The sequence below is a fragment of the Cynara cardunculus genome (assembly GCF_001531365.2).
Source record: "Cynara cardunculus var. scolymus isolate 2C chromosome LG 7, CcrdV1, whole genome shotgun sequence".
Lineage (NCBI taxonomy): Eukaryota > Viridiplantae > Streptophyta > Magnoliopsida > Asterales > Asteraceae > Cynara > Cynara cardunculus.
The window spans coordinates 10,461,437-10,475,431 of NC_037534.1; the positions used below are offsets into that span (position 1 = coordinate 10,461,437).

Below are 13,995 nucleotides of genomic sequence, written 5' to 3' on the forward strand. Positions count from 1 at the left end.
CTCTCTCCTACTGTCCTACATTCACCAAAAAGTCGATTACTCTGCAAATGCACTTGCCGCAACTTGCGGAGAGGACACTTTCTATAAAAAACCTCAAGTGCCGCCATTCCTCTTGTCAAACTCGGCTTTAAACTTGCGGAGGGTTGAGAGCCCATTATGGTTCCTTGCCATTTTTCAAGCCAAGTCGGTCCACTCATTCTTGAAAAACTCAAGACTTTTTTTTTTCTTTCCAAAATCTCTCTCTACAAGTTGTAGCCTATACTGTTAATCACACCGTTATAATGGTGCAATAGCGGTGCTATTGTGTGGTTAGCGGTCATGGGACAAATAGCTGTGGTCAAATAGCGGTCTGAAATAGCAGTTCCGCGATTAGCGGCGTTATTGACCGCTAAATGAATGCCAAAAAGCATTTGTATGACCGCTATTTGTAGATAAACGCTTTTTGGTGTTATAAAGTAATTTTGTAGGCTCTTATTTAGAACTTGCATTCGGTTTTATTTTAATCCAACCATATTAAGGCTTCATTATTCTTAATTTTTTTTGGACTTTGGACACCATTATTCTTGTTCTATTGGATTTGGATACCATCATTTTGACCTCTTCACTTGAATAAAAGTATTCACATCATTCAACTATTTTTATCTGTACTGGGACATCAGTATTTTTATATATTTTTTTATCGAATACACAAAATATGTTGAGTTATGCATGCATATATAATTCTACTTATTATATGAATCGTTATTTTTGGATCTCTTTATCATCGTAATAACCGTTATTTCAAGTAATGAACCTGACTGTGATTTCATAATTTTGACCTTTGTAATGACATATGTTGCAGCCTGGGCACTTACGGAGGTATTGACTTTTTGGTGAGTGTGAAAGAGAGTTGGATAGGAGGTGAATTGAATCAGGTAGAACGACTATTTACGTTAATTTCCTCTTGGATATTATTTGCTTAAATTTCCCTTTCAATGCCAAATTATTGAAAATGACATAAAATGAACGCGTGTTGAAATATCGACTCCAATTTTCATCAAATAAAGTCATAAAAGTACGGTTTATCACTTATAAGCATCTTGAATGGTCGAGCTTTAGGTCTTGAAATTTAAACAGGTGGACCTAGGAATATTTTCAAGTGACGGAACCATTTGATTATAAGCAACGAAGTTATTGGATAATTTTCATAGAATCATCATTGATTTGTTGATTAGTTCCTTGATTTTCATATTTGAGGTCTTGTGTTTGAATCTTTTATCCTAAATTTTACGGAGACATAATAAATCTGAAATTAAAAGTTAAAACAACTAAGAGAAACATAACAAATCTACAATTAAAAATTAAAGCTAAAAACTAAGAAAATGATACAACTAAGATTCGAACCTGCATCTGGAATGGAAATAAAGACTATACAAACAAACTCTACCGAGAGAAACTTATGTTATCATTGTAGTTTTAAAATATATACGGTTGCACCTAACAACATAATACGATGTCGCATTTCATTTTAAGGTGTGTTAAGATGTATTAAGGTTATGATGTTAATAGCTGTTAAGATTGTGGGGTATGCTAACATATATTCATGAATGTTTAGAGTTGTTAAAGTGTATTGATGTATAATAAAATTGAAAATTTTCATGTTAAGATGGTCAGTTTCGGGTATGTTAACTGTTAAGCTCCATCGAAGTTCAGTTTAGTTATGAAAATGTGAGTGTCCATGAGGTGCGTTGGATTAATTAATTCGATTATTTTACATTTCTTAACTAACTTATTAACTAATTAATTAATTCGCTTACCGGGTAAGTGTTTGGTAAACAGTTCCTAAGTTTAAAAAATAAAAATAAAATAATGGCAAAGGTGGCGGCTAAGTGTATAACACTTCACCTACTTGCAATTTGCAAAGCCACAAATTAAATGGCAAAGAAGACCATCTCTATCTCTATTTCTATTTCTAGACACATGTTTTTATAAATCGATTTAATTAGGGGTCGTTTACCAAACGTTTATTCGGATAAACGTTTACCAAGTCATATTATTTTATCGGATGAATATAATAAGAACCAAAAATCTTACCTGGTAAGAGGGAGACAAGGGACAAAGAGTCTTACCCGGTAAGTGAGGGTGACGACTCTTACCATGGTAAACGCTTACACTGTAAATTGTTGCATACGATGCCATTTTGGTGGACTAAAGTCTTACACGATAAATAAGTGGTAGTGTTAAATTTTATCGGTAAACGCTTACTGGGTAAGTGTTTGGTAAACGACCTCTAAAACTCTTTAAATTAACTTGTGAGAAAAGAAAATCCTTTTACGTATTAAAATTTATCATGACGACTCTTTGCAAACTTATCCTTATTTAAAGAGTTTATGATTAATGAGAACTACATATTTCTTAGTCTTTATTTTAATGTTGTTCTATTTCGTTTTCCCTATAACACGTTATCAACACGTACGTTCCGTAGAACCAAGTGAAAGTTAAGATTCAATATTTGATATGTTTTAGTTTTAAAACGTCAGCATATTATGCTTTATGATATGAACATATATATATGATGATCATAAAAAACATAATATTTTTATGTTTAAACCATAAACGTACATCACTCTGCATGCTTTATGTTGTAGATGCAAAATATGATTTGTCCCTCTCATGAAATCCTAATTCACGTATTGTTTTTTATATGTTTATAGAATTTGTAAAATATATGATACCACGATGCTATGATAATTTATAAAATAAATATACAAAAGTACCAATCGTTTGGAGATTATTAGTGTTATTATGGTGAATGATAAAAAAACGAGTACTGAAATTTAGCATTAGTGATATGTTTAGCACTTTTGGTTGAGGATGGTCTGAAAAGCGCATACGACGAGTTTTTGATGCGATGTCGAGCCTCATATAGCAAATATGTAAGGCGTGGCTTATGTGTGGTACACTTCTAGAATTAAAAAAAGTTAAATATCTGTTTTAACCAACTTAATTCACCTCCTAGCCAACTCTCACATACATTTACCAAAAAGTCGATGCTTCTGCAAGTGTATTTGCCGCAGCTTGCGGAAGGGGATGTTTGTATAAAAAACCTCAAGGGCCGCCACTCCTCTTGCCAAACATAGCTTTAGAGATTGTAGAGGGGCATCAAAATTGCCGAGGGGAGAAAGTCCAGTATGGTTTCTTGCCATTTTTCAAGATAAACCAGTCTACTCATAAATTTTGAAAAACTCAACTATTTTTTTTCTTTCAAAATATACCCTCCCAAGTTGCAGGCTTGCAACCTAGGCACTTGCGGAGGTACCGATTTTTTGATGAGTGTGAAAGAAAGTTGGCTGGGAGGTGAATTGAGTCGGATAGAACGGTTATTTACATTAATTTAAAACATCAACATTTTTTTTATCAAATAAAGTCATAAAAAGTACGATTATAACATATATATATATATACATATATATATATACATATATATATACATATATATATATATATACATATATATATATATACATATATATATATACATATATATATATATATACATATATATATACATATATATATACATATATATATATATATAGGGTGGGTTCAAATAAAAACCACTCAATTTGTAAAACCGTGAAAACCTCGTTCAACTAATCATAATTTTTCATTTTGTTCATTTTTTTGTAATTATGAGAGGCTGATTAACCATTTTTATTGAGGATAATGTTAATCATGGATATTATCATCTTCATTATTTTAATTTTAGAGAAATACATGAAACAGTTTCATTAAAATTTCATTAAGTAGTATATGAAATAATTTCATAACCACATATGAAACAACTTCATCAAAAAAAGTATTATATGAAATAATTTCACAATATTAACAATTTCATGAAAAAATTTCATAAGATTAACGATGGATGAGAGTAGTTTTTACGGTTTTTACAAATTGGAGTGGTTTTTATTTGATCGCTCCACTCTCTCTCTCTCTCTCTCTCTCTCTCTATATATATATATATATAAGCAACTTGAATGATGATAAATACTTGTCAAAACTAAAGATGCGCAAGGATATGACTTTTTCGAGTCTTGGTCTGGATTCTGTTTTCAATAAAGAAAACACCCATAATCTTTTGCTCGAACAACCTTTTTCAAACCAAGTTTTTTATGGTCGGGCTTTAGGTCTTGAAACTTGAAATACCTAGAAATATTTTCAAGTGGTAGCACCATTTGATTATAAGAAGGAAGTTATGGATAATTTTCATAAAATCATCATCGATCTGTTGATAAGTTCCTTAATTTTCATATGTGAGGTCTTTTGTTTGAATTTTTTATATCCTAATATGTCTGTGAAACATAATTAATCTGAAATTAAAAGTTAAAAACTAAGAGAAACATTATAAACTTGAAATCAAAAGTTAAAAACTAAAAACTACAAAATGATACAACTAAGCTTCGAACATGGGCCTGGAATAGGAGAAAAGGACCATACAAACCAACTCTACGAAGAGAAACTTATGTTATTATTGTAGTTTCAAAATACAAATGGTTGCACCCAACAACATAATACAATGTCACCTTTCACAACATTAATTTTTTTTTTTTACTCTAGGACGAAGGACCAAAGCTATGGCCCATGCCATTGTATGCTCCACATTGGGTCTGCCCCTGATAGGAACTGTAGGAACTAGGAACCATCTTAACACCTTACCATGTGTTAAGCAGTTAAGGTGTGTTAAGTTGTGTTAAGGTTTTCATTTTTAATGTGTGTACCATGAGTTAAAGTGTGTTGAGATTGTAGGTTAGGATGTGTTAAGGTTATCATGTTAATACATGTTAAGATTGTGGGGTATTCTAACATATATTCATGAATGTCTATGTTGATGAGTTTAGTGAAATCATCAGTTCATTTTAGGTAATTTTTTTTGATTAACCTGGATATCCAACCCGCTATGCGAGCCGACTAATCCCAGGGTGACCACCTACTTTGCAGATAGCCCGGAGTCACCGCATTTGAACCTCCGTGGCCACAAGGGGATTGTTATTCCTCCTTGGATTTGAACCTGAGACCTCCTGATACTTTTGACATTTGGAGCCAAGTTCAAACCAATCAGACACCACCTTTGTGGTTTCATTTTAGGTAATTGGATTCACAAGATAATAATAGGGTTGGTATCTAAGTTATAACACGAGCTATAAGGTGTAGAGTGCACATTCGTGTAAGCAAACTAGAATCCGAGATCTTTGGATGGTTATGTATGGCAAGTTACTAAGTGGAAAATGGCAGTGCACGAGACGTGCGTTTTTGGTCATAAAAAGAGCACGGGCCATGCGCTTTTTATCAGTTTTGTAACTTCCAATACTTATTTCTAGCAATAAGTCCCATTTAGTGAGAAATTATTATTGGTATTAATATATGATCGGTTATGATTCTCTATGTTTAAATATTAACGGTTTCAGCCAAAATGGATACTGAGAATTTGAGATTATCCTCGAGCGAATTTCATGATACCCAGGAAGAATAGGGTTGAAATATCACTTAAGGGCCTAATATGGTGTTGCAGAGATGGTTGTTTCAAATCATCTGGTTACATTAGAGATGTAGATGGTGAAAATAGGGGCTGAAGTATTTGTTGATAGGCGAAAGCCGGTGATTGAATATCTTTTGATGATGGACATGGTGAATTCGAATAGCTTCAGAGGCAACACTAGTTTCAATAGTGTTATCCTAGTTCCCCTTCATCTGATTATTATCTTCCCCCCCCTCATTCTAGCTATGCTACTAGTCCTATTTCCAAACTTTGGGAAATCATTAAACTTTGGGCTGTTGAAAAATATGTCGTTAATGTGGCCTTCAGACTATTCTTATAATGCTTATTACACGTTGGGTACAATTATAATAGTACCACAACGTTTGCCAAAATGAGATTCCAGGTCCCTAGACTTAAATATATGTAGTATGATGGATATGACTTTTGTCTATAACTCAAAGGACTAAATTTGTGTTTTTCCTTAATTTACCCATAAGATGCAATCATGATGAATAAATACACATTAAGGGAGAAACATTTAGGAACTTGAAGGATCATCCTTCCCACTTCCTAATGCCCTTTATAAACACCATTTTGTGTGAAATTATCCATCCACCATATACTCATCAAAGGAACCATTACAATAAGATGAGGGAATCAAAAATGACATCATCTTCAACAAAATTATCAATCCCAAGTAAGTATTTCTGTTTCTACTTTACTATCCCAAATACGAATTTATGTTTCTACTTGAGAGATAAGTTTATGTGAAACCGATCTTGGTTTATTCAATAATATCTACACGTGGTATCAGAGCATGATTTACTTATTCTCTTAAGTTTCATTATCTTGTTCATTTGATCTTCGATAATCACTTTAATCCAGAAAATTGGAACCCCAATTCTTTAGCTATTTTAATTTTTACAATGATTAGTGGTAACTTCGGTGTTATACTTAAGCAACTAGACCAAAGAAAGGTTGTTTAAGTTTGACATTATAGTTGTGCAAAACACCACCTCAAGCAATTATTTGAGTTATCATTCAAGGAATCCAATGGCTAATTGGATGACAACTTGTACCATGAATTTTAAGCATAATATACATAAGTATTGTATTTCTGCCTAAAGGTGATTGCAATATTCATATAGCGTAATATAATATTTAGGACACCTTAATATTCAATTGTTGGTGTAACCAAAGTGAAATTGATAAGTGGGTAAGATGTCTATAGGACCAACTATTTTGGTGTTAATGATAGGTATATTGATATGATTTATGTTTATTATCCCATTTAATCACTTTAGTGTCTTCGTTGCATACATTTAATCATAATACTTATTCAACATATGCTATCACCCTTAACTATGTGACCGAAACATTGATTGGGACTAACTTCGCAACATGGAGAGATTCTTTGAAACTGGCTCTAGGAGTAATGGACCTAGATCATGCATTGCGTTATGACCCTCCCGAACCTCTTAACAAAAAGAGCACCACTGAACAGAAACAATTATATGAGCAATGAGAAAGTTCAAACTGCATGTCACTCATGATCATAAGACAATTCCATTTCATTGGATATTTGTGGGTCCATTCCTGGATTTGAAAACGCGAAGGACCAAACCCTAGATTCAAATATCTCAATAACACTTCCTTTTCTTCCAAAACATACACAAAAGAGAACCCAAACCCTAGATTCAAAGGACAAAGATGTGATCTTACCTTCAACTTATATGAGCTAAAAATCATCAAAGAATCACTGATCATGATTGTTCCCATATTTAAAAGATCAAAAAAACGAATCCATAGCAAAAACAATCGCCCAAAACAGAGTAGAGATGAAGAAGTTATGGCCAAATAAAGTTTTACTCTGAAATCCGATTTTTAACCTTGCTTTCTATGTGTGACCTGACATGCGACCAGCCACCCAGGGTCGCAAAACAAGGGTCTTATCTTCCCCAAAAATTGATACAAAAAGTATAAGTTAATTATTATAAAATATATTTATTAATTTAATTTAATTTTTTTCTTGTAAATTTTTATACAATGTTATATTTTGTTCTAATAAGTTTAATTTTTAATTCTCTCTTTATACTATTATGCGGAGATCATTTTTCACATACTCATATATATATATATATATATATATATAAATTAAAATTAATTCATAAATCATAAATACTTTTAAACGATACACCAAATTGTCTCTCTATATATAGATGATACAGATAATACCAAAAGATATATAATTCAATAAAAATATTTCAAGCTTCCACTCAAGAATTTCAAGAATATCTTCAAATAAATTCTAAGAGATGGTTAAATAAAGTTAATCTCACTTGGTTGAACATATTTGATTGAATCGAGATTAATATTTATTATTCATTGTTACTTTTTATTGATATGAATATTTGTGAAACTTCGCATTTTCTAATTTTAGTATAAAATTATATTTATGTTTTAGTTGTTTTTTCAAATATGTTAACAAATATATTAAATAACAAATTAAAATTAATATAAAAAGTGAAAAATTAATAAGATTATATTCGATTTTTAAAAAATAATTTTACCATATTAAATTAAATTTATATATTTATAAACAAAATTACATTTTATAAATACAAAAATAGAAAGTGCTGAGTTTATAAAACCTCTCCGTCTTTTTTCAAAGGAAAGTTTAGTATGTCTGTTGGATCAAATATTTTTCTTAAATCTCTAAAATTTTAAAATAACATAACTGTTGAAAATAGTTTTATCCTATTGAGATGATAATAATGTGAGAAAATAAAAGGAAAATGAGGTTTTTGTATGTTCCATGAGTGAGATGGTCTAAGAGGCCGTTTACCCAATTGTTTACCTGGTAAACGCTTACCGATAGAAGTCAACACTATTATTTATTTTAATGCGCAAGATTTTAGTACATCAAAACATATCGAATGCAACAATTTACTGGGTAAGCACTTACCTGGGTAAGACTCGTCATCCTCACTTACCAGGTAAGACTCTGCATCATTCTCATTGCTCTTACCCGGTAAGATTATTGTCCCTTCTCATATTCATCCGATAAGGAAATTTATCCGGTAAGCACTTACCTAGTAAGTGTTTAGTAAACGGCCCCTGAGTGACATTCTATAACATGGATAGGAGGTCATCAATCATAACTTGTCACAAAACCGTTATAAAAGTTGATGGGTAAATTATTGATGGAAAACTCAAATAAGTGATAGATTACCCAAGTATTTTCTATATGATCCGTTGGTATTTTCTTAACAAAACATCGGATTCTATCGAAACATTGTATTTTCTGGTTGTATCATCGACAATCACTTACGGAACCTTTTTTTGAACTTATTTGATCAAAATCTAATTAACATCATCTAATACCAATCCATATCAGTATTTTGATATAACAATTTCAATAACAAGAACATACCTTCGTTTCGGATAGGTTTGAGGGCTCATATTGATATTTTAAAACCGAAATCCGTTTTATTCAAATACCCATTAGATGACTAATATCAAGACTCTCATTTGCTATGCAAAAGGCCTTTGATTGTAGCAGTCAAGATTATTCCCAGGACTAACTCCCAAAATTTGGCAATACCTTGTGTGGAAACCAATCCTATCCGCCACCCGGTTGTCTTGACCATGCCCACATTCCAACCCCCCATTGATGATGTTCGTGATCACTCCAAGACCCGGGACACGACCTGCGGAACTGTCGGCAGCCGAAGGCGTCCACCTTCCCGTGATCACATCATGGCTAGATGGCTTGTTACCTTGTGGAGTCATCCAGTACCATATGGCTGAACGAAACGATAAGGTTGGGTCCGTGGCTAAAAGATCGGGGTTGTTGATCAAGTCCCTCCCAATTGACTTCCCAAACTCCCCATAGTTGTAGTTGCTGTCAGATAGTAAAGTCAGTCAGATATTAGAATCAGTGATATAGATGTTTCTCTCTTGAAACAAGCAAAAGTGGTACTTGTTGACTTACTGAGATAGCTGGATAGGTCCTCTGCCAAAGTATTTTTGAGGACATGGCCAAGCATTGGAGTCACAGTAGCTGTTTGATTGGTCTCGTTCTCTAACAAAACAATATCCCCATGCGTATGGACCATCTGGTGCACTTGCCCAACCACCTATATATATCCATGCATTTTCATTTTAATCTGTATGGTAAGTTTCACAAGAAAATACTATGTATAATACCAATTCATGGCATGTGTTTCTTTTGTAGTTTCCTTCTCTAACAGCAAAGAAAATACCTGTTGTTTCATGGGAAGTTTGAGCAAAGAAAGCCGCGAGTTCTCTTTTTCGATCATCAGCACTTCCTGTGGTTCCAAATCCGCTATATGCTTTTGCAGCATCTATAAAAGCATTGTATGTGTAAAATCCATTTGCACTGCATCTTGGGTCGTTTCGATACTTGAGCATTTGGTCAAACGCAGATGCAGTAACGATGGAAGCAACACCACCGCCGCCGCCACCACCNAAGCATTGTATGTGTAAAATCCATTTGCACTGCATCTTGGGTCGTTTCGATACTTGAGCATTTGGTCAAACGCAGATGCAGTAACGATGGAAGCACCGCCACCCCCACCACCACCACCACCTCCACCTGTACACTGACTTTGACAGTTATTTTCCGGTGAGCAGTGAGCGGGAGTGTTTCCACAGAAACCATATTGGCTACAACAGTTCCCGTTGGTGCATGGTCTGTTACCGCCTTGTCTCCCGCAATCTTGAGCAGAGACTGCTGTTGCTAGGAAGAGAAAGACTAGAATGGTTAGTACCAGAAACTTATCCATGGTGTGTGTTGATATGTATGAGAGGTGTATGTATGTATATGTATATGTGTATATATAAGCGATTGCTGCATTAGCGGTGTACGCCGGGTTGGGTGGAGCGATTTACAACAATTTTACAATCCAACCCAATTATGACGGTTTAGAAAAATCTCAATCCAACCCAACTCATTCAAAAATATAACCCAACCCAACCCTTAGGGTTGAGGCAGGTTGGGTTGGCAGGTTAGTAGTTACATAATTTGACGAATGAAATAATTCATAAAACTTAAGTTTATGGACCATACTATAAAACGTCCTATCTAAAAAGGTTACAATAGGTTTATAGGACATTTTTGGACATTTCAACAAGTGTTTTAGAACGATCTTTAAATAAAATGTCGTATTAGTTATTTTAAAGAAACGTTTTGAGAAGTGTCYCGTAAACTCATCTATTTATAGGACACCTATGTTCATATGACACTTTTTCAAATCATGTTGTATAAAATAACTAATACGACACTTTATTTTAAAAGCATCATAGAATTTGTTAAAACGTCCAAAATCATCCTATAAACACATTGTAACTCTTTTAGATAAGACATTTTTTCTAATGTAACCAGGCCCGTTCCTGACATTTTTTAGGCACTGGGCGAACGTAAGAACAGGGGCCCCTTGCAAGAAACAAGGTTTTTAGCAACGACTTTTGTCGTCACTAAATGTCCATTTATCATCAGAAAGAGTACACCAACAACATGTCGACGCTATAACTTGTGGCGGAAACATGTTATCGCTAAAAGGCGCATCGTCAAAACTCACTTTTCTTGTAGTAACATTCAGTAAGTACGAAAATAAATTCAATAAATGTTTTTTATTAGTATAAAATTGAGTACAAGAAATGCTAATAATTTACTGAGGAAAGAAATCTTATTTATCTTTATTATATATATATATATATATATATAAAAGTACTTAAATTTACGTACTTCTTATTAGGTAATTTAAAACCAAGAGTATAGAAACTATGGTTCATAAATTTTTATAAAAAGTAAGAATTTTTTTAGTTCATAACAAGAAATATGTGTTATTTTGATATAAAAAGATAATTCGTGTGAATGAAGTAATCATTAGAGTCAATGAGAGATCAATAATAAAGAAGATTATCAAGGTTTTCTTGACAAGTAAACAAATGAGGATCAATAAAAATATAAAAGAAAAAAATGATCAGTTGAGATCCAATAAAAATAAATAATGAAATTAACATATGATATACAAGCTCAACAAATGATTGTTTGAGCACTTAAATAGAATTTTATGGTGTGATGGAATCCCAATGAAAGATACATAAGTCAAACAATCGATGAAAACATTTAAATTATATTTTCCTTCTTTTTTTGCTCAACTAAAATAAGATATTAAGATTTTTTTTGATTAACCGGGATATCCAACCCGCTATGCGAGTCGACTAATCCCAGGACGACTACTTGCTTTGCAGATAGCCCGGAGTCACCGCATTTGAACCTCCGTAGCCACAAGGGGATTTTTATTCCTCCTTGGATTTGAACCTGAGACCTCCTGATACTTTTGACATTTGGAGTCAAACTCAAACCAATCAGACACCACCCTTGTGGTTAAGATTAAAATTTTATGGAACATGACATATATAAGAGACATTACTAAATACATCTAGTAGAAAAAATTTATTGATTAATCACAAAACCATGAAACAAGTCAAAAATTATAAGAACAATAGATTGATTGTCAAATAATAGTAAAATATTTTATGTAGAAGCAAAAATAAATAACAGTAGTCAATAAAAACAATTAGAACAAGATAACCAAATAGCAATAGTCAATAAAATCATAAATTGATAAAATATCCAAAAAATATATATAGCAATAGCAAGCACATGATCTTAACTTTGAATTATTGAAGTACGAAAACAGTCAAGTTTTTAGAGATAACAATAGCCAATATCATTGGACCTTGTTGGAGATAAAAAAAAGTAGAAAGGAAATAAACAATAGCATATAATGAATGACCAATTAATTTTTTTTCTTCTCCAATATAATTAGTTGATATATTTTTAAGCCCTTATTTTCTACTAAATTCTTTTTGTCTCTAATTATATGTTACAATTTTTGGATTTCTTTAATTTATTAAAATATTTTAGACTATTATTGTAGTTTAGGGGAAAATTTTGGGCCCCTGATATTTTTGGGCTCTGGGCGTGCGCCCGTGTCGCCCTCCCCCAGGGACGGCCCTGAATGTAACTCTTTAAAAATGTCATAGATTGATGGATTCGTCCATCAAATATCTATCAATACCATTCATATTTTCCGACATATCAATTTGTTGTTGCTGCAAAAAAAAAATCAATAATTTTCCTTATTAATTATATTATTTGTCATCATTCTTTGATCGTGAATCTCTTTTGGTAACCTATATGTTTAGCTAAAATGAAACAATATATAATATCAATAAAAATTATATAAAATTTATACATTAATAATATATATATATATATATATACACACATAATAAACATATATATAAATAATTTTTTATAAAAATCATATATTAGCGGTGAGTTGGCGAGTTGGCGGGTTGGGCGGGTTGAGCAATTTCAACCCTCCTAATTGGCGGGTTAGCGGTTTGGTGGGTGGACAGTTTGACGGGTTGGGTTTACTTGAGTTGTTAGCGGGTTGGGTTGGACGGGTTTCGCGGATTGACAGTTTTTTGTACACCCCTAGCAGACTGTTCAATTTTTTATTTCATTTAGTTTTTTTTTTGGAAATTAAAATAAATTATTTTCTTGGACATTAAATAATTAACTATATATTTTATTTAAATATAAATTGTTATATTTAGTTGTTAAGGTAATACTTGAACATTAACTTATGGAATATGATTTCATTTTTGTTTTCTATATTATAATTTAAGAGACTGTTTGGTAATTATTGAATTGTTTGTTACAAAATGATTAAGTGGTCAGAATGATTAAGAGCCTCTCATAATATAATGGAAAATGAAATATAATTGTTGGTAATTGTTTACAATGAAATTAGGGCGCTTGATGGTTAAGGGATGGTCAAGATACAAAATCATTCAGAGGGTTGTAGAACTATTAAGAGACAAACTTTTTTTGCCAAACAAGATTTACCTTTTAATGATTCAAACATTACTTCTTAATAAAACTATTAAGAGGTAAGAAAACAAACCCTAAATATCACATATTCTTTTTTAAACTGATTGTATTTAATGTGATAAACTATCCACCAACCCTCATGTAGACAATAATGACACTTATCAAATTGTTGATAGAATTCTAAATTTAGGTATGGAAAACGATTATATTTCATGATGAGTCATTATGTGGATTTCGTCTAAGGTCAAGCGGCCATCGCCACACCTACCCGCCACCTTAGCTTGCCATTATTTTTAACATCAATTCAAATGCAATCATATCTATTTGTATAAACAATGAAATCCAATTAATTAAGATATTTATAAAAATGATGAGAGTTTATTTATTATGATTTGAATATTTATGGAAGATGAATAGAGTTCATTAATTATGATCAATACTTTATATTAGGAAACAATCAAAACTTCTATGAAATCACATATTCATCAAATTAAATGGACGGTTGAGATTGAGTTGTATTGGTTGTACAAATGTAAATGGTTGTATA

At 32.3% G+C, this 13,995-nt stretch overlaps 1 protein-coding gene across 3 annotated transcripts; it reads right to left on the minus strand.

Moving 5' to 3' along the window:
• Nucleotides 1-8,913: 8,913 nt before the first annotated feature.
• Nucleotides 8,914-10,323, minus strand: LOC112515260 (endochitinase-like). 3 transcript variants are annotated; one of them, XM_025121966.1, is made up of 4 exons: nucleotides 10,128-10,323; nucleotides 9,781-10,059; nucleotides 9,510-9,654; nucleotides 8,914-9,419 (listed from the first exon to the last, which is right to left on the minus strand). In XM_025121966.1, the coding sequence occupies exons 1-4, from the start codon at nucleotides 10,321-10,323 to the stop codon at nucleotides 9,050-9,052; spliced, it is 990 nt and encodes a 329-aa protein (XP_024977734.1). In that variant the 3' UTR covers nucleotides 8,914-9,049. The 3 variants fall into 3 exon arrangements, with proteins under 3 accessions (XP_024977734.1, XP_024977733.1, XP_024977732.1); XM_025121965.1 differs by having other exon boundaries at nucleotides 9,781-10,001; nucleotides 10,082-10,323; XM_025121964.1 differs by having other exon boundaries at nucleotides 9,781-9,899; nucleotides 10,019-10,323.
• Between the last annotated feature and the right edge of the window lie 3,672 nt (nucleotides 10,324-13,995).